The sequence below is a fragment of the Suricata suricatta genome, chromosome 6 (genome assembly GCF_006229205.1).
Source record: "Suricata suricatta isolate VVHF042 chromosome 6, meerkat_22Aug2017_6uvM2_HiC, whole genome shotgun sequence".
Lineage (NCBI taxonomy): Eukaryota > Metazoa > Chordata > Mammalia > Carnivora > Herpestidae > Suricata > Suricata suricatta.
The window spans coordinates 136,632,190-136,653,713 of record NC_043705.1 but is presented as its reverse complement, the minus strand read 5'-3'; the positions used below and the strand labels follow the sequence as shown (position 1 = coordinate 136,653,713).

Genomic DNA, 21,524 nt, shown 5'->3' with positions numbered 1-21,524 from the left:
ATCAACACTCAGCACCACTGACAGGCAAGCTTCAAGGGCCTGGTCCTCCACCTCAGGCCACTGGCCCCTCCTTCCAGGACCCTGCCCCTACAACCCATGGGCTTTCTGATCCCTTCTCTCCTCTTTCATCAGCTTAGGTGAAATGCGCAATAATTGTAGTCACTTTAACCTCACTTGCAGGCAAAACCCCGGACCTTGGTTGGGTCCCAATCTCTGCCAATTTCAGCCCTCCTCACCCAGCTGCCGTGGCTGGGATCATACTGGTGAGCCTGGGGGGTTCCATTCTTGGGCCCCTTCCCTCCTCCACCCCCAACCATTCCCCGGCTCATGTCATTCCTCCTGCTCCCCAAATAGTCATAATCTTACGACTGTACCTCCAAACAATTAGGTAACCCTGCAGGATAGATAAGTGAGTTCCGTGAAAACAGTGGAGTACATAGTGAGTGTGCGTGAGTGAATGTGTGGTGGAGAGCTGGGAAGACTTCCTGGTGGTGTGTTAGGTGGAAGAGGGGACGGGATCTGCAGAGGCAGAGAGTGGGGACAGGCATCATGATCACCCACATTTTCTAGACTGGTCCTTTCGCAGTGATCAGGTCAGAGTTTGTAAGGACTCAGAGGATGGATCGGTGGCAAACGGAATCACCTTTTCAGCATCTTCTTGTGTGGTCAAAGGGTTATTTGGTTTCTACAATGTCTAGTTCTCTAGAGGCAACACGAGGCTGCAGGGTGGTGTCCTCAGGGCCCCCCTGAGCAGGAGGGCTGCCTTTTGAAACAACAGGTGAAAGGAATCGTCATCTCCATGAGCCCATGATAAGCTATGCCCTTGTTGAACCTGACCGAGGGCTGAGCATCTCCGGCCGTGAGGACCACTCACGTGCGAGAGGGGCCCTGGGGTTCTGGCGAGCAGTGTGGATCCAGCGGATGCAGGGGATGGATGTGAGGGGCCACCGCCTTGCCACCTCCCTCTGGGGGCCCGTGGGGCGCTGCCTGGGTCTCCCTACACGCGGGGAGGCTGCGTGGCCAGCTCACCTGTTTCCGATAGACGTAGCACGCTGCTATGGCGACCATGGTGGATTCTCCCACGAACCCTGCCAGGAGGGAGCCCACGCCCAGGGTGGCTCCATGCACCCTGGGGATGGGAACACAAAGGCCATCTGTCCGTTGGAGCCGTGTTGGGGCACAAATAGAGCAGAAAGCCAGCAGAAAGCCAGGAGGAGAGGTGCAGATGAGGTAGGAACTGGCTGCACTCGCCATCTGCTGGTCGGAAGGGCTGCACCTCGTGAGTGGGGAGGGCCGGGGCTCTGAGGGGAGCTGCCCCCACCTCACCGTCCCCTCCAGGTTTTGGCTTCACACCGGCTGGCTGGCCCCTTGCTCGTGAGTCCACCGTCCCCCCTGCCCTGAGGGTGTGGGGTGATGACACGCTTCCCCTCTTTTGTTAGTCCCCTTCCCCTGCCTGCCTCCACCCCCTAGCAAGTGCGCAGCGCCAGAGTGGGCCTGACCCCAGAAGTACTGAGCAGCCTTCCCCCTGCCGTCTGGGCAGAGAAAGAAGGTGTCAGTCTGCATTTCTAACTCTGGATGTGCTTGGGGAAGCCACCCGGAAATGCAGAAGTACTTGGGGGGCAGAGGGACCCCGAATCCCCCCGACAGCATACCCCAGGTAGGGCAGGACCACAAGGCTGGTGATGAGGACAATGATGCGCAGCACAGAGCTGGGGGCCAGGACAAAGGTCTTCTTCAGGGTCATCAGCCACCCGGTGAGATGGGCCCTCACAGTGACTGTGGGGACAACAGAGGACTCGTTAGTAACAGCCCGCTCCTCCTGGTCCTTGGCACTAGCCCCCAGCCCTGCGCACCCCCGTGCCCCGCTCCTGGGGCGACTGGTGAGGACCCAGGCCTCACTGCTGCCACCCTGGGCTGGCCCCACATCCCCCTGCCGGGGGTCCTGACCCCGCCTCTGGGCCTGGGCTAGCCCTGTCACCGCCTCGTTGCAGCCTAGCCTTTCTCCACTGTGCCTGCCCGCTGTCTGTAGCCGGGCCCAGCCAGCCCTGCGACCATCCTGTCCCCCCAGGCCCTTGCCCCCGCCCCCCAGCTCCACCTCAAGCCCTGATCTGATCTTTCTTCTCTAGAAAACACAGAGAAAAGTGGCAGCTTGCCGGGGACTTCTGAGAAGACAGTTCTAAGAATTCTAACACCTGCATAGATCTCTGTGGTCACTGTCCCCATCAAGGCACGGGGCAGTTCTAGGGCCCCCAAACTCCTCACGGTGTCCCTTTGGGTGTGCTTTCTATTTACTGTGTGTGCAACCTCTGACCTTGAAGGAACAAATTAGGGCCGTCTGATTCATTTCTTGAACTTTCAGCCTACTGGATACTGTGTTTCCACCTTTCTAATCCACTGTGAAATGTTATGTTCTGGGTTTTTTTCTCAGCTTTTTTTTAATGTTTATTTTTGAGAGAGAGAAAGAGAGAGAGAGCGCCAGACTGTGAGAGCAAGAGCAGGTGAGGTGCAGAAAGAGAGGGAGACAGAGAATCCCAAGCGGGCTCTGTGCTGTCAACACAGAGCCTGATGTGGGGTTCAAATTCACAAACCATGCGATCATGACCTAAGCAGAAATCAAGAGTCAGATGCTTAACTGACTGAGCCACCCAGGGGCCCCGAAATGTTACGTTCTTGTTTGAGACGTCATTGCAAACATTTCCAGAGCAAGAAGACCAAATCGGGAATCGGGGTGAACCGCACGTTTCTTTCCTCCTCCGTGTGTCTTTACCTGGGACCGGGAAGAAGGAGAAGATGCGCAAGGGGACGACACAGAGCTCTGCAAAGGCGAAGTCCACTCCGATGATGTCTATCAAAATCTTCTCGGAAACGCTGGGGGTCCAGAACATCACAAAGCAGAGCTGGGGGCAGAAAGCACAGTCAGCAAGGTTAGGAGAAGGCGCAGATGAGTGAAATGGCCTCGGGGCGGCTGTCCCCTGACCCCAAGGAGCTAGGAAAGAGGGCGAATGGCACCCCCATCCTCCAATGCTGCCGTCCTGCTTTGTTCTCACCTCCACACGTGGGCCCTGGCCCATCTGCCACATGCACCCCGGAGGGACCCCAGCAGCGGGGCAGACGTGGCGAGCATCTGAGTGGGCAGCCCGGCCAGTGGGGGAGACCCAGGCGCTCTCACGGGCGGATTATTAACTACATTGCTAAGCAGCTTGGTCAGTTCTCGGTGACTGTGCTCAGTACTGTGATTTTTATAGCTTTCAACCAAAGAGTTGGAAGTGACCTGAAAGCATCTGGAATATTGTGCAGGCACAGAGCCACACTGAATCAGCACACCTAACGCAAAAGGAAACAGTCAGACTTAATGATAGCACTGGGAGCTCTCTGGAGTCTGGTGGAGAGAATGAGACAACACCACAAAATGCGCACCTTTGGCGAGCAGACGGGCACGTAGGATACTGATTTAACAGAGCCAAGAAAATGGCTTTTAAAAAAGAAATATTAGAGAGAGAGCGAAAGTCATGGAGAGGGGCTAGAGGCAGAGAGAGAATCCCAATCCATGCTCAGCACAGAGCCCGACACAGGGCTTGATCCCGTGACCCTGGGATCCTGACTACAGCCAAAATCAAGAGTCGGATGCTCAGCTGACTGAGCCACCTAGGCGCCCCCAAAATGGCCCTATCTTAAATTAATGGGGAGAAGCGAGCTGTCTCCAGCTCTTCGCTCCCCCACCCCCGGTCAGGAAATGTGGTGACAGGCCCTTCTGGAAGTGGGGGTGAAGGCAGGGCCAACAGCAGGCTGCTGGCAAGGCCAGTCAGTAAGCACCTTGCCCACAGTTGCCCTGGCCCAGCTCGTGACTGTGTCCCCTGAACTCGGCAGGGCCTTGGACTTGGCAGAGTCCTGGATGACATGGTACATGTGGGGGAGGGGCGGGGAGGGGCTGCCCAGGAAAGAGAGGGTTGAAAGCAGGCTGACACTGGAGGTCCTGTCTTCTTCCTCCATTCAGTTCCTGGCACACAGGAAACCAGCGCATCCCTCCCAGGGAGGAGGCCCAGGGCTCCCGAAACTGGAGGCAGCCCCCCCTCCAGCCACCAGCAAGGCCCACACAGGGGACAGGCACCCCTACACACGCACGGTTACCACTGGCTTCTGAGGCCCATCCGTACAGATGAGGAGACCGCCAGGGACCACCAGACTTCAAGGAAGGCCTTAGAGCTGAAGAGGCTAAAACAAAGGGAAAAAAAGTTTGGAGGAAACACAGACAATGCAGAGAGACAGAATGATGGACAGGTGTGTGTGTGTGCGCGTGTGCTCACGCGCGCACACACAGAAAGTGGAGGGGACTTTCCCCCATTGATATTCCCAGACAGATGGGAAGAGATACTACATCCATGAAACAAGGATCAAATGGAAATGTTAGTTTAAAAAGACATTCAAAGAACAAGAAAGTACTTCTGAGAATTAAACAGATTAAGTCAGAAATAAGAAATTCACACAATGACAGTAAGAGAAAGTGGAAGAAATCTACAACAACAAAGATGGAGGCGGACAACGATACGGGAAGCACAGGAGAGTGGACTTAAAGAATATAAGTACAGGGCGAGCCTGGGACGCTGAACACTCAACCAACAGGAGTTCCAGGAAGAGCAGTGCGTCTGGGAGCTAAGACCATCCTGGGGTCCATCCCGAGGACGCAGCTTAGCGGAGGAAGAAAGACGCACTCTGGTGTACATGATGCTGGAGGCAGAGACAAGATTCTAGGACTTTCCAGCTGCAGACTCCAGACAGGTAGAGAGCCAGCCCCCAGAGTTTAAAGTCATGGGGCACCACGTGAGGAGGGAAGATGGTTTGTATCCTAGAGCTCAGAACCCAACTGTCCATCATGTGTGTGGGAAGAAACACATCTTCACATGCACAAGGCCTCAAAGAATTTCCTTCCCATGCATACTTTTTTCAGGAAGCCTTTGGGGGTTTACTCAGCCAAAGCAAGGGCGTCATGGATGAAAGAAAAGAAAGACACAGGATGGAGCTCAGAAATAAGGCCTGGGGAATCCCTGAGATGGGGGAAGGGACACCCCGGGAGGGCTGTGACAGGCCCACGGGTCAGGTGGTCTGCACCAGAGCTGGTCGGAAGAGGATACCTCACTGTCTGCACACGTGACGGGGCTTCGCGATGAAGGGAAGATGGGGGAATGAAATTGTGGCAAGTACACAGAAAACTGAGAAAAATTATAAATAGGACAGTGATGAAGTCCAGGAAAAACTACAATTTTTTTCAAGAAACAGAGGGAATTGGAGCTCAGCTGTCAGAGTTTGCCTTAGTTGGCACCCATCTAAAGAGCCGCGGGTGTGGGAGTATGAAAAGTGGGGAGTGGGCAGCCTAAGGGAATGGCTGTTGTTGGTAACAATCCTTAGAGAACTGACCTAAAAATTTTTTTTACTGTGATTTTGTGAGAGAGAGAGAGAGCGAGTGAGCACAACGGAGGGTCAGAGAGAGAGGGAGACACAGAATCCGAACCAGGCTCCAGGCTCCGAGCTGTCAGCACAGACCAGACTCGGGCTTGAACCCACAAGCTGTGAGATCATGACCTGAGCCGAAGTTGGACAATTAACTGACTGAGCCACCCAGGCGCCCCGAGAACTGACTTTTTAAACCTTGTGTGTATAATTGATTAACAAACCCTGATTTAAAAGATGTAATAATATAACCTTGGAAGGGAATGCTAAAAACTTGCCAATTCCATCAAATATTTCTCTCCCTTTCTTAAGGGGCAAGTGATTCTTCTTTAAAAGGAAAGTGAGTCCATTATAAAATGAATCACAATCATGTAAAAGCAGAATGCTGGAATGTCAGAATATAAGAGCCTTTAGGCTTTGGGTAAATTGAGTTTCATGGAATCAGGCTGGTTCCATTAACTATGTCATGTTAAAATATTTTCTCAAATACCCTGGAAGATCTAATATAAAAATGTTTCACCTTATAAATGTAATGGAGTTTTTATTTTATCATGTGTTCTTCAGCATCTGGAAAGAATATTCCATTGGTTTTAAAAAATGACAGATGTATAGTCACTTAACCCTACTGCCCGATGCCAGTACTCACACCCCATTTTTGAGATGAAAGGAAAAATGTTTCCTTAATTCTAGCGACTCAGAGCTCAGAGACTTTATTACCCAGTGGCCTGGACAACAGGCCCTGTCATCCTTTCCCAGTACAAAGCCGCCAGCCTGAAATGGTGATTCATACCTCCAGCTGGGGGATGAGCTGTGGGAAGGTGATGGGGAGCAAGTTCGTGTAATTACAAACTTCAAAACCACACCGAGCCCGGAACTGGGACCCGGTTCATTTCCCTGACGAACAGACGGGTCCTCTCTCCTCCCAAACACTTTCCAATATGGTGAAGCTGTAAAGTATTAAGATGAAGGGAACATTGCCCCACATCTGGACCTGCTTTGTGCTGTAGCACACACAGAGGGTAAGCCTTCCTGGGTTTTCCTGGGTGGTTGGAGGGTGATGGCTCCTACAGACTTAAGCTCCAGGAGGATCACTGGCATGCTGCGTTTATGTGACAGCCAGTGATTATCTGAATGTGAGATAAAGCCTCACGTTGCAATCTCTCTGTGTTTTGTAAGTCACTATAAGGTGGTCTTTAAGTTTCAACAAACCAAGGAAGAAGGAGGCGTGATCGTGTGTCAGAGAGGATGTACGAGCAAGCGTACGGTACGGTAATTCCTCTCTGTTGCTTCTCCATATGGACAATGTTCACATGGAAGGTTTTTACTGCCTTGGAGGAGATGATCAGTAACCTCTGAAGGCGGGGTCCTCTCTGGAGGACATGGCAGCAGTGAGCGTGCCCAAGTCACACGAGACACTTAGGTAAATATCAAGTACTTGGATGAGTGGCCACAGTTCTGGTCCCTTGGAAATAAAATATGGAGGTTGGGTGGATCTCTGATAGAGCCTCACTGGAGGGTAGCTTGATATCCCATTTCTAAAATTCCACAGTATTTACTTGGAACCACCGGACCACTCTGGGCTCCATCTGCTATCTGCCTGTGCTGAGCATGTCTTACACATCCCCGTCAAGGTCACCTGCCACGGAGGTGCTTCTTAAGAGTTTTCAGTCCCACATATGTAGAGCCTAGACTGGGTCTTCTAGAACAAGAATGCCACTAATCTGTTCTGGGCCTTTGGCAACCCCAGGTAACTCTTCCAAGAAAAGGAACACCACATATCTTGATGCTTACTTTTTTTGTCCCCAAAAGTTTCTAAATACGGCCCTTTGTGCCATGCTTCTGGTATGAACATGCCCCTTGCCTTCCAGCAAGTCTCTGTGCACCTGCAGTGCCCAGAAGGGAGTATGTGCCACGTAGCAGTAGGTATGGGTAAAAGATGTAATACCTACCTACCTGCCGGTCAGCTTCCCTTAAGAATACTAATCAGATCAGACTGACCAGTCTGTTTCATAAAACAAGAAGCTTCAGAAATTAACCTAACAAAGAACATTTCAGGGAAAGTATTATTCTAATGAGTTCACCCAGAGGAGTCTTCCCTTAGGAACACGCCCTCCTCGTTGACCATGGCAATGCGGTGTTCCTCAAATATTTGCAGAACCTAATGACATTGACTTTTCCAAACCAGAACACAAACCTAATAAACTACTGACAATGAACATGATTGGTTCTCCTTGGAGCAGCTGCAGGGTTGAACTTTTTTCTTCCCTTCTGCAGAGCATGCTGTCAATATTACCTCATTAGGAAGCAACCAGCAAAACAGAACAACCCGCTTGGTGCCCAGATCTTGGGTTTTCTATTTATTCCCCAGTAAAAAGGAATGAGGCTTCTTAGAGAAGTGGCTTATTCTTAGATGAGGGCAGGAAATATACGAGATGATCACCCTGGAGGAACGTGTCAAGAACAGAGGAATTCAGCAGAAAGAGCTCCCAACAGCTAATGTTGAGAACAATTTGAGCATCAAAGTAATGCAGTATCGAATCACGACCCACGGGATACCATAAACACCCACACGTCCATACTGACATAAACAAATAGGGATAAATCTCCTACACAGAAGTCCAAATAATGTACATATTTGGATAAGGCCTCAAGGAGGTGACCCATACCTACTATTCCTGATGCTGAACATAGCAAGTTCTTTCTATTTTTGATTTTTTTGAATGTTTTATTTATTTTTGACACACAGAGAGACAGAGCACGAGGGGGGAGGGGCAGAAAGAGAAGACGACACAGAACCAGAAGCAGGCTCCAGGCTCTGAGCTATTAGCACAGAGCCTGATGCAGGGCTCGAACCCACGAACGTGAGATCTGACCTGAGCCAAAGTTGGAGGCTTAGCCAACTGAGCCACCCAGGCACCCCCACTGACCATAGCAAGTTCTAGAGCAGTTTCAGAAAGTGGGGTGAAGCACCCTTACAGTGGGGACATGGCAAACACGATCTTGGCCAGGTGATTAAGGTCAACACCAATGGTGATGAAGTCATGTCAATAGCATGTGTTCTTGATACGATGTGAGGAGAATGGTGTCTCAGCTCTGCTGGCTTCCTCCTCCCAGACCCAGAAGCCTGGTCTAACAGAGAAGACCCTCAGACAAATCCAAACAGAAGGGTGTTTCACCCAGTAGCCAGTGAGCATTCCTCCTCAAAACGCTCAAGGCCACAGAAACAAAGTTTTAGGAACTCTCACAGACCGGAGGAGACTGAGTAACAGGAAGAAAATCTGTGATGTGGTCATGCAGACGGGACCCAGAACATGAAGGGAGTGGGGAAAAAGCTGGTGAAATCGGAATGAACTGTGGAATCCATGGGTGTGTCGGCTCCATGACCACGTCAAACAGGCCTTGGTAGAGTGAGACAGAGCGAGAGGTAGCTCTGTGAGCTACCTGCATGAAGCTTCTGTGAACCTAAACTAATGCTAAAGGGACATTTACAAAGAAGATTCATGACCCACTCCTCTTGTATTTGACAGACTGATTCTTCTTCTAAGGACCAGGCTATGGACTATGAAATTTCTATTTTGAACTTTGAAATACTTATTTGTGTGTCAAGATACATTCATCTCTAGTAGAGCACAGACCACACCCAGCAAACCTTCTACCTTCAGGATTGCTGGCTTTTTCTTTTCTTTAATTGTATTAGCCTCTTTAGAAATGAACCATTGGGCTGTAGCCCCCTTTAAAAAATCTTAGAGAGAGAGGAGAGGAGAGGAGGGGAGGGGAGGGGAGGGGAGGGGAGGAGAGAAGAGAGGACAGGGGAGAGGGGCAGAGAGAGAATCTTAAGCAGGCTTCATGCTCAGCGAGGAGCCTGACACAGGACTTGATTCCATGACCCAATGAACATGAGTTGAACTGAAACCAAGAGTCAGACGCTCAACTGATGGAGCCACCCACATGCCCATGGGCCACAGCCCTTTTAGTCACAATTATAACATGACATTCCTAGTCAGTATCTATGCTATGGTCATGGTTTCTAATGATGGTTTGGCTCCTTAGAGGCGTCTTCCTTAGAGACAATCTGTTAAGGCTTCACTTGTACATGGCTGTTCTGTGTTGGGGGCCGTATTTAACCTCTCATTTCTAAGTCTGTATAACAACAATCTAAGCTATGACAAAGTTCTGCCATCTATCAGACTCCTCAAACAGGATGACAGTGTGCACAGAAGATGACGGAAGCCTTACGCCTCCCAGAAATAATACCCGTGGGTCTACAATGCTACAGTCTGAGTCAGTGTGACGAGAACCACAGAAGGGGCGTCCTTCCCAAGCCCAGCCTCGCCACGCACTGAGCCGGTCCCTGCCCTGCCCTGGAACGAGTCTTTGGGATTGGGATCTGAAGAAGCCAGGGGTCTCTGTCAGCATCTGAACTCAGAGAACATACAAACCCGGCCACAGTGGGGCAGCCATGTCTACACGTCCTGAGGGGATTCCACTGCACAAAGAACACTGTGGAACTCCACTGCCAAGAGCTCTGGGTCTGACTTAATTTCCAGACGCTGTTGACCATGCTTTTGAGGAACTCGCAGAGCTGTCTGTTTCCCCGAATACTTAGGATTAGCAGTCAGTCCCAGATTCTTATCCCCCGCAGTTAGAAAAAGTAACATACATGCAGCTGTTTTTGGTTAAAATTGTCAGCCCTGGGCATTATTTTTGTTTGGAGATTTTACTTGGAAAGAAAAGTTCAATATCCTTTTAACTGGGTTTAAGTCTCCAGCGGGTAAGCCGGTGGTTAACCCTCAAGGATACCACGGACAAGGGGGCGGACATGAGCGTGGCTCTGGACCACGCGCTGGAGGAATAAGCTGATTTACAGTCCGGCGCCAGCTCCTGGCTGCACCGCAGGCGACCAGACCACCAGAACGTCTGTGGCCCCAGGCTGGGGGGCCCTGCGACGCCCACGCACTGCCCTGTCGATCGCTGGCACAGTCAATGTCATCGGTCGGCCTTAGCTATCATCATCCCGAAGAGCGTCCTGGGACCTCAATAAAATGTTACTAGTGGAGTCCTCCGAAGGTGGTTAAGATTAGAATTTATTTGATTTTCCTCTTTGTGCTTTTCCCTCTTTTCCACAAAGGACGTGTGTTCTTTTTTCTTTGTCACAAGAACGTTTTAGTATTAAAAGGACCCTGTCGCTGTCTTTACAGATCTAGTCAATGTGTGCTCATGACAGGGAAATGAGAGGTCCCGATTAAAAGGGAGGGCGACTTTCAGAAGGTGGCTGACAACTTGGTTTTCATACCCACTGTCCCGGGAAGCTCCATCCAGGGTCACCCCATTCGGAAGGCACACGGACACTTACGATTTGCTTGGGGGTAGAGAGGCACCGTCAGAAAAAGCGGGATGCTATCACGATAACACGTGCCTATCTCGCCTGAGTTTCAGTGAGAGCTGACTGGAGACCTAAGGAACACCATTTGGTCTTTTGATTCTCAGCATCCAATGGATGTTGGCTGTATGCACATGGCAGGGTGTGGGGTGGGGTGGGGAGTTCACTAAAGGTTTTGTGGGTCATGGTCAAGGCACTGGGCCATGCCCCAGGGGTGGGGGTGGGCGGTATGGTCAGACTACCGCGTCAACAGGCCCTCCGCTCTCTGATGCTGTGGGAGGACCGACTGGGGGCCGAAAGCAAGAGCAGAAGCGGGGGATGACTGTCACAGTTCAGGGGAGTCGGCCATGGGCTGGGGGAGCAGAGGAAGGATCGATTTGCAGTAAGTATTAAAGGGAAGTGCTGGGGGGCAGAGGTGAGGAAGGAAGGGGCAGGGATGCTGTGGGATGTGAATGAGGATTAGTCCACGCCAGCCTGGAGCCCGGGTGCGCTCTGCGTGCCCGTCTGGCCTGTCTGGGTAGTTTCTCACTCCCACTTGCTGGCTGCCACCTGGGCCACCAGTCATTCTAAGAGCCTTCCCAGTGCGGACCAGTTCATGACCCAGTTTTCCATCAAGATGAACCAGGGTGAGTCCGGCCCTGAGGAAAAAAAATACACCATTTTGCTAGAGTGGAAATGCCTAAAGTAAGAAATATGTGTGAAAACGGCCAAGGAGCCCGATTTCTGGACATCAGCATTCAAGAGGGTGACAGGGAGGGGAGTCTGGGTGGCTCCTATGGTTAAGTGGCTGACTTCAGCTCAAGTCATGATCTCCCGTCTGTGAGTTCAAGCCCAGAGTCAGGCTCTGTGCTGACAGCTCAGAGTCTGAAGCCTGCTTCAGATTCTGTGCCTCCTTCTCTCTGCCCCTCCCCTGCTTGCTCTCTCTCTGTTTCTCTCAAAAATAAAAAACATTAAAAAAAATTTAAAAGAGGATGACAGAGAGCAAGCCTGGAGGAATCGCCAGAGGGACTGGGTCGCCATCCTGTGGGCCGGCGCTGACCAGCCTCTGACAGAGGAGGCAGCAGAGGAGAGGGCAGAGGGAGGGGACACTTCCGTGGAGAAGACAGTCACGGGAGAGGAATGGTCATGAGCATCACAGTGAGACACAGCGAGGAGATGCAGGACCCGGTTTATAGGAGGTCGGTAGAAACAGATGGCATGCACTGCACCTGTTACACAGAGGAACACAGCTTGGTTTTCCGTGCAGCTGGGGAGCTCGGAAAAGCACATCACAGAGCATTTCTGTCATCCCTGGTATTCCCAGCGTGGCTTGCTGACAGTCCTATTTGCTCTGACACATCTTACCTGGAGCACGTTCCTAAGGGAGCAGATGCACGGCTCACTGCCGCGGGGAAAAGTTCACATTTCTCAGACGGAGGTTTTACAGTCAGTTTTTATAAGACTACGAGGACTAAATCATCACTTAGATTAAATATCACTTAGAGTGAATGAAACCGCCAAACACAGCTGGTTGGAGGGAGCATTCAGGGCGTTAGGAGCAAAGACTGTATTCTCAGCAAGGCGGAAACCATACCCACCAGCAGGGGGCGCCGTGCACCAAGCCTGCAGAGGGCGCTGCTTCTGCCTGCACGACGCGAAATGCTCTCCTGTTCTTACCCGATTCAAAGAGTATTTAAATAGTTCCAAACCGAGCTTCTGCTTAGCCTTAACTTCCCGTTGACGGTTAATAGTCAAACTGAAACTTGCTCAGGGCTGGGGACAAGGGGAGTGGGAGGGCCGTTGTTTGATGGCTGCAGAGTTTCAGTTTTGCAAGATGAAGCGATCTGGAGACGGACGGTGGGCACAGCAGCACAAGTGAGTGTACTCAACTTTGACACTGAAAACTGGAAAAATGGCTGAAAACCTTAAAACCTTAAAAGTTTGAACTTTATGAATGGTTAAGATGCTATGTTTTATAGTAGGTGCATTTTACTGCGACTGAAAAAAATTTTTTTTAATTTATTTTGATACAGAGACAGCATCAGCGGTAGGGGTGGGGGGTGGGGGGAGAGAATCCCAAGCAGGCTCTGCACTGTCAGTGCAGTGACATGGGGCTCGAACTCACAAAACCATGAGATCATGACCTGACCCGAAACTGAGAGTTGATGCTTAACTGACTGAGCCACCCAGGCATCCCTGCAAAACCTTTCTACACTGTCATTTTATTATGAGGGCTTAGGTGGAGTTTTGGGGACTAATTTTAGTCTCCTCCGAGTTCCCTCGAACAATCCAAGGAGCCCCACAAATCTGCAATGCATGATGACTTAAAAATCAGATGCACCAAGATGCTTATGACATAGCACACACTCTACGGACGCTCCGAGCGGTGCCAAGTGAGAAGGTTCTGAATTCGGTTTGTCTACCTTTGGTCCTTTTTGTCCTCCCCATGCACAAGAGGGTCATTTTCTTCTCCCAGATAATGTGAACAATGAGCAGGCAGTGGCCGGGCGCGGGGGTGGGGCGGCCGCAAACAGGCGGTCCTTGTTGGAGACACAGGGTCAGCATGGTACCGTGGCCGGAATAAGGCCTGCACTGTCCGTGCCCTGGTGGCCGAGTGGCAGACAGCCCATGGGCAAGTTCAGCAGCAGGAAGGTGAGACTGGGTCACTCGCATGAACCAAAGTCTGAAAACAGGGCCGACTGGACCAGGTCCTGCGGAATGGTGCCTTTTACTATTGACCGGCTTGGATTCTGGAACTTTCTAGAACACAGCTGAGGGCCTCAGGACTGACAGGCTCTCCTGGGAGGCAGCCCCGAGAGGGACACATTCAGAATTGGGAATTCTCGATGCTTCTGGGGTGATGCGCTAGGTCACCCCACAGAACAGCGGGGGGGGGGGGGGGGGGGGGCGCCGCCCAGAGCACGATGTCCCATCCAGTAAGCGCGGAGGAGAGGACAGGGCTCATTCTGATCCACCAGGCAAAACGGGCCCTTGAAGAATGCAAAAAGGCCCCCAGCTGGGGAAACTGAGGCCGCAGCAGGCAGTGCAGGGTGTGGGGACATTGACAATTTGCAGACGGGGAGTTCCTTCCCCGAGATGCTACTTTTTCTGCCTCAGACCCCGAGCGGGCAAGTGGCCGGGGCCAGAGTGCTGGCTGGGATTTGGGGCGCTCTAAGTACTAACGGGGTCAGCCGCCGGTCTTGCAGGGGGGCTGCGGCTGCAGGGCAGAGGACGGGTGGGGCAGAGTGCAGTTACTGTTGCTATCTTTGGGATTTGGGCTTCCTGAGGATTTATGCAGTGAGAACAGCATACAAAATTTTCTCAGGGTTATCTGAACCTCACCGAAAGGGATTACCTCGGTTCGTCCCAGAGAAAATAACCCGATTCGTGCAGTTTCTGGCTGTGTCCTTCTCTGATGCTGCTGCTTCTGGCTTTCCTTCCTTCCTGGGAGGGTCCCTCGAGGCCCGAAGCCCTTAAGCTCTAGAGTTAAAATGCTTTAAATACCAAATATCTTCACCTTACATTCTGCAGCGGCCTCCGCCCGTCGACGGCACATAGTTTCCTACTGGACTCCGGACTCCGGCTCTGGAGGCCTCTGGTGGTGTTGCAATCCCAGGCCTGATTTCTAGACTGCTCCCTTAGTCAACGTCTCCTCAGCCTCCAACCTAATCCCTCCCAGACAAGCCTTATCTCGGGAAGCTGGGGGCCAGGACGAAGAGCAGCCTCCTCGATGGGGCTCTGGCCGGTGAGGAGAAGGAGGCTGCCAGCACGGAGCAGAGTGACCGTGTCCTCTTGGAGTCACCAGGGAGATTAAAACAAAAAAGTCAACGCATTAAAGAAAGCAGATTTCAAAATTTGTGGAAGAGTGGCAGTCAGATCGAATAGTACTAGAAATTTGTCCCCAAAAATCCGAAAAGGGGAGGGAAACAGAAAGCACTTGCCTACGTGTAAATGCGCTCCCTTGGAGGGGGGGCTCCCTGATGACTGGTCCAATGTGGCGTCTCCTTCGCCCTCTTTCCTTTTATTTCCCCCCAAGCACCTGTGAGCAGCTGCAGCGGGCTGCAGAATGGCCACCCAAAGATCTAGTCCCTCCCAAATCCCTAAGACACGGAAGTACCATCACTTTATATAGTAACCAGTAGGATTAAATTAAGGGTGGTGAGACACGATTATCTGGGGATGGCCTGGTGGGCCCCGAATGCCATCGAAGTGTTCTCGTGATGCGAGAGCCACGCAAAGGGGGATCCCACAGGGCACAGAGAGGACGTGGTGCTATGAAGAGAGACAGAGACGGGGGTGCGGTGGCCAGGGCTGTGGCGGCCACCAGCAGCTGTAAGAGGCAAGGGCCGGGTTCTCTAAGCCATGCGAGGGGGCGAGGCCTGCAAACACAGCAGCTGCAGCCCAGTCCCTGAACTGTGACCTCTGGCCTCCGGAACTCGGAAAGAACACATTTCTGTTGTTCTCAGGCCATCAGCTCCGTGGCAATTTCTTACAGCCACCCCAGGAAACGAACACGCTGCCCAACACCACAGCGCAAGTTTATTGCCTGTCTTCTCTAGGGGACGATAAATCCGCAGAAAAAAGAGACTGTGTGTGTTCGTCTCCCTGTGGTGGCCTTCGAGCCCGCTATGCAGCATCTGTTGAAGGGCTGCCTGAGCAAACACGCGTGTGCTCACCATCTGCAGAGCTGTGCCCACCAGCTAAGCCTCATCCTGAAGCTCAGGCTTTAGAGAGTTTTTGTGGCACACACACACATGTGGCTTAAAAATCTTTCCCTACTGGCGCTTCTAACATTTGGTCGGCATCTACAAATACACAGGACTTTCTGGGCCAGGAGACGAAAAGCACGGATTTCTCTTCCTGCGCTCAGGGCGGAGTGTGGGTAACTGACGTTTCTGAGTTAGCAAGACCGGTTGGAGCGGGCACAGTCTGCGTCTGGCATGGAGGCTACAGACAGAAAGGTGTGACAGGACATCCGAAAGGCTTGCCCGAGGCTCGGGGAGAAAAATGGTGCACGTGTCATACGGCTCGTGTATGCGTCAGGTCCTCCCGGAGAAGAGATGTATACATCTATCATGACGCCGATTTTTTCAAAACACCAAAAAAAAAAAAAAAAAAAACCCACCCCAACAACACCCCACAGAACTTTGGAAGGAGGTATATATACAAGTAGAAAAATTCACTGGCATCCAAAGTACTGATAGCCATTTGTTTACATACACAGCCGTGTTATCTTCGCTTGGAATCCGTGTGGTTGGGGGACTCCTGATCATGAGAACTGGTGTTCTTCGCCTACAGCGTGCCTGGCGCTACGCTTACAAGTCTTAGAAGGAGGGTATTCTTAGCATGCCCGTCTGGCAGCTGGGAAGGAGGCTTGGTTTGAGATGACCTTTCCAAAGCTGGTACACGGAGGAGCCGGGACTGGACTCCAGGCCCCAGGACCTCAGGGTCACATCCGTGAACATGGTGCTCTGGGACACTGACTTCACGCTTGAGGGTAAATCCCTCTCTTTTGGCCCCAGGGTCATTCAGTGTGAGGACGAGGATGTGTGGCCCTGCCTCTTAGCCCCTTTCCAGTTCAGAGGTGCTGGCTGTCTTGTTTTTGTTTTGTTTTGGCCCAATCCGTTCTTCAAGCCACATCAGTTAAGAGCCGTCTCTCAGGAAGGATCAAAGACATGCCCTTGAAAACCGTCGGGTACCTGATTCACGGTGAGCAGCTTTAAAACACGACCGCCTGCTGAACGTGTCTTTTCTCCGCATCCCACTGCGGTTCTCTTGAGTGGTGCCCTGGGCGCGGAAGGTAAGTATGAAAAGATCCCAAGAATAATCTCGTGGCGCAATTCAGTCATGATTACCTCACCATGTTGGACCCAAAGTGGGAAACACAGTAACAACCCCTTTAAGAGAAAATAACGTTTTGAGCCAAGGTCATATATCATTAGCTAAAAGTGACTTTGCATTCCAGGTCACTTTCTAGAAAAGCCCACCTATAGGTGCAGGAGCCACCTAAGAGTTGGGAGAGGTCAATATGTCTGTGACCTGAGTGGGTTTTGACTGTTCTCTTTTGTTCCTGCGTCCAATGGTCCTGGCTTCATTAAACACACAAAATGACCACTGAACGTGGCAACTGGTGTTTACTGTCCTTGCTGCCCTCATTTCACACACTGCCTGATGGTGGTGCTCTTTGAGCTCACAGAGGTATTTTACGTGGGCTTTCCTGACCCCTACCTCTCGTATCTGTGTAAATCCTACAGGACACCAAGAGTCTCAGGCCACCCCGGGAGTGGGTGAGCACGGGCTGAAATCAGAAAACCAACAAGCCATGGATATCAGCCTTGTTCTGTCCACACACCTTACCATGAACTGCTGTCAGGAGGTTCCTGCCTATGCATGTGATCAAGCAATGTCTCGGTCCTACATAATATAATGTGCCTGCCACATAAGGAGAAAAGTGCCCCCACACTGGTCCTGTCTTTAAGCAGAGAGACTAATAAAAACAGCTAAGAAAAGAGGCTCAGGCATCAAATCGAATTCCTGGAAGTCTGTGAGTCCATCCCTGCCGGCTTCCTTTGCCATTGCTGGAACAACACTGTCCCCTCACTCTGATAAATATGCTCTTGCAGAAAAGCCTTGGGGAGCCTGGGAGCCGCGCCTGAGACGTGGAGGTCGGCCGGCAGAACTGCGCACTGCGGGATCCTCGGGCCAATCGGGACTCTCCGGCGGCCCCAGGGAGAATCCGGTGTCCCCTCCTGCTCTTCCCTTTGTAGAACAGGGTGTGTACAGACACGTTCAACTGAAACTAGTTATCTTTACAACTTTGTGCCAAATCAGATACCATTTATGAGGTTCAAGTGAGAAGAGGCAGAAGTATCGAGGTTCCGAGACAATTTGGAGGAGTAAATACAACTGGATAAAACACTAGCAACTTGATTCCTTCTCTGAACATTGGGAATGTGTTTAGGCTTTTCAGTGTTGGTGACAGTGGCTTGTTCAAGGGCCTGGCAGATGCACTAGATTACTCGATTAGTGGACAGCAGTGCAAAGCCAAAATGCAAAGTAACCAAAGTCTAACACTGCTGACGCCATGATGTCAACACCAGTCCCTAAAAAAGCCCCCAAAACCACGTCCGCAAAGATATAATTAATCACAGAAACCTGGGGAGAGTGCTGCCCCCATGAAAAGTATTTCTAAGCAAATCCTCTACTCTGATTCATACATGGAGAATCTGGACATAATAGAGATGCTTACACAAACAGGAAATGGAGACTTTGAAAACAGGTTGTTGAATCGTTATGTTTGGCTAATCATTCCACATGGCCCTCAATGACCACATCAGTGTAGAAGTTCTAGGGCTGCCATGGCCATGACAAAGTACCCCAACTGGGTTGCTTAGCACAACCCAAGATTCCCACCCCATGGTCCTGGAGTCCAGCATCAGGGTGTGGACAGGGCAGCGCCCCCTTGCAAGCTCTGGGGAAGGTCCCCTCCAGGCCCTGCCTGGCTTCTGGCAGGCTCCTGGGTTTGTCTGTGTCCAGATTCGTCCTTGTCAGAGCAGCGATCATATGGGATTAGGGGTGCACCTCACTCGCCCAGCAGGGCCTCATGGTCACCCTGTTTCCCAACAAGACCAGATTCGGGGATCCTGGAGGTTAGGGCTTCAATACAGGAATTTCTGGTGGACACAGTTGAAGCCACAGCACTCAGAAAGGAAAATTCGGGGTTGAGTACAGATTCACACCCTCCTTTTACCACCCACTGGCATCAGAAAGTAAAGCTGGGAGGATTCAGAGTAAAAACTTCTTTCAACTTTTTGAAAAAGAACCAGATGCTTTAGTAGTAATGGCTACAGGCCTCAGACACACTTGGTACACTATGGTGAGCGGTGGGGTGGTCAGCTGGCACACTGGTGGCTCTCTCATCTCTCTGCCTTAGATGACAGCAACACACGCACACACACGCACACGCACACCACCATCTCCACCATCACCACCACCACCTCTACCACCACCACCACCATCTCCACCACCTCCACTACCACCATCACCATCACCACCATCACCATTGCCACCTCCTCCACCACCATCACCACCATCACCATTGCCACCTCCTCCACCACCATCACCACCATCACCATCACCACCACCACCATCGCCACCTCCTCCACTGCCACCATCATCACCACAATCACCATCTCCACCATCGCCACCTCCTCCAGCCTCCATCTACTCAAAGTGAGGGAGGTCAGTGGGATACACTCAGGAGACCCTGTCACAGTCCCATGAGTTTGGCAATCTGAATCTGGGGCCACAAAGCCAAGTCTGGAGAAGCCTGGTGAGAATCTCACTCCATACTTGCCTTCCTGAAATAGGCTAGTTCACCAAAGACCACCCAGTGGAATAGCCCATTTGGCCAATGGACAATTTGTCAAATTCACTGATTTCTTAAAAACTTGTCTCTTTTTAACTCCCCTAAAATTTATAGCAATTTTCACTGGAAGAACTGGCAGGGCCCTGGAGGGTTGTGAGGGCTCCGGGGTCTCTCTACCTGCGTCCCCACCTCTGCCTCTGCTCCATTTTCCTGGACTGTCAACCTCTCCATTCTTTTCCTGACCCATCATCTCTCCCCCTTCTTCTGAGCTGCACTCCCCCATCTTCCCCTCCTGTCTCTGGGTTCAGCAACCAGGGGATGCTGGGTATGACTGCGAAGGTTGTTCACTGCACAAAAGTGCCCGGCTAGTTCTGCCTGCCAAGATCCATCTGGATGGACGCCCATTTCCATTTTGTACAAGGGGGGATGGGAGGCCTTGGCAGTGGCCAAGCCCGTGCTCCGCATGGATTCCTCTCCAGTTCCCTTGCAGCAGAGCGGCCGCCCTCTTGGCACCAGCCTCCCAGAACCAGAGCAGAAAGGAGCTCAAGAAAGTACCGAGTGTTCTTAAAATGCTACTGTAAAGTCAACATAGAAACCGGTCTTCGGGACACCTCTTCCTTCTCACAAGGACTGATGGGAAGACACATCGTCCCCTGGCTAGTGGTTTCTATTTTACCCCCAAATCTAGAATCCAGGAAGGAATCATGATAAACCCAGAAGGCCGAGTGTCTGCACGTTTAACATCACCAGTGCCTTTCCCCAGGAGGAAGGGGTGCTGTTGCCGCTCCCTGACTGTGAGCTCCTCGCCACCACCCTCGGCCCGTGTCCCCCATGGTTGTCTGCTAGACAAACACAACCTGTCGGGACGCAGTAACTCCCACCGTGCGCCACACTCACTCGGGGCTCATGGCTCCACCACAAGGTTCAGGTCACACCGGCCCGTGTGCTTCTGACCCCGGCACTAGCAGTGGGCTCACTGTTCATGGTCCTGCCTCCTGCATCGCTCCAATCACTGGTGTGTCGGGTCCCCTCTCCTGCGGGACCCCCACAATGCACACTGCACGCCATTCGAAGCTGGGCTTCCAAATCGATTTACACAATGTATGTTTTCGAGCCGTGTGATCCTTTATCCCAAACACCAGCTTGTTAGTCCAAACACCACCTTGTGGACCAACCACCAACGCTGATCGGCATTATGTCTGTCCCCTTTGCTGCTATTACGGGGGTCGCTCTTCATCTGACAGTTCTACCATTTTGAAGCTAAGCTTTTGGATGGACTCAAGCTCCCCGTTCCCTCACCCTGACTCCCCGCAAATGACACTGCTCAGTACCACTTCCCCAAGGCAACTCTGAAGGAGGAAAAGGAAGATGCTAACGGAAGAATATTTCCACTTTTCGACTCGACTCACCTCCCCAGTCCATCTTCATGGGGACTCTCTCCCTCTCTCCGCCCCTCCCCCAATTGTGCTCTCTTTCTCTCTCAAAATAAATATTAAAAAAAAGTTGGATGAATGTGTATAAACAAGGAGACTGTCGCTCACCACAGATGAGTGCCATCGGTACCTTTCTGACTCACGGTTAAGTCTTAACCAATAGATGTATTTATGAAGCGTTCATGGTGCACCTTCTGTGTCAGACACGAAACTTGGTCCCGAGGATAGAAGGTGGCCATGTCACAGACCCTGACTGGGGCACTGCACAGCCAACAAGGAGCAACTGATATAAAGACTGAATATGGAATGTGCTACAGAAAGGAATGTATATGTTAAAGTGACAGTTTAACATCTGAGAAAGGAAAACCAGAAACAAAACCCTACAACTGAAACTAACACAACATGGTGTGTCAATTACACTTTGATTTAAAAAAATTGCTTACTTGTTTGCCATGTCTTTTAAAGACAATTCCTGTGGCCGAGATGCTGGACCGACGGAATCGTTGTAATGATAATGAATGAGACGCTTCATTAGCTGCAGACTCAGATACTACTGTTTTTAGTGTTGAAGACACCACTGTTTTAAGCATGGCACCCACGTTGGAGCCTCTGGGCCAGACAGCTGTTTTGAATCCCTGGATGTGGCAGGATTTGGAGAGTGGGCCTGGAAGGCTGGCTTCTAGCTGGTTCTATTACACGTGCTTGGGTGAGTCACTTATCCTCATGGAGTCATTCCCTTTTCTAAGAAGTTAAGGGTTTTGACTAGCTTATCTCCCAAGTTTCTTCCCAAAGAAGGGCTCTGAATTTCCGTGAAAATCTATCCTGAGATACTTCCAGTTACAGAGGATAGGGTTGGAGTAATTAAATTGAAAAAAAAAAAAACCCTTTACATGGGAAATCAAAGCATTTTTCTAGATCA

General features: G+C 51.2%; 1 protein-coding gene across 1 annotated transcript in view; it reads right to left on the bottom strand.

Moving 5' to 3' along the window:
- The window catches only part of ANKH (ANKH inorganic pyrophosphate transport regulator), a 128,400-nt gene that overhangs the window by 2,348 nt on the left and 104,528 nt on the right, over positions 1 to 21,524 (bottom strand). Inside the window, exons 9-11 of the mRNA XM_029941068.1 lie at positions 2,768 to 2,897; positions 1,653 to 1,776; positions 1,030 to 1,129 (exon numbers count right to left, since the gene is read on the bottom strand). Coding sequence (XP_029796928.1) covers positions 1,030 to 1,129; positions 1,653 to 1,776; positions 2,768 to 2,897 — 354 coding nt within the window. The remainder of the gene's footprint in view (positions 1 to 1,029; positions 1,130 to 1,652; positions 1,777 to 2,767; positions 2,898 to 21,524) is intronic.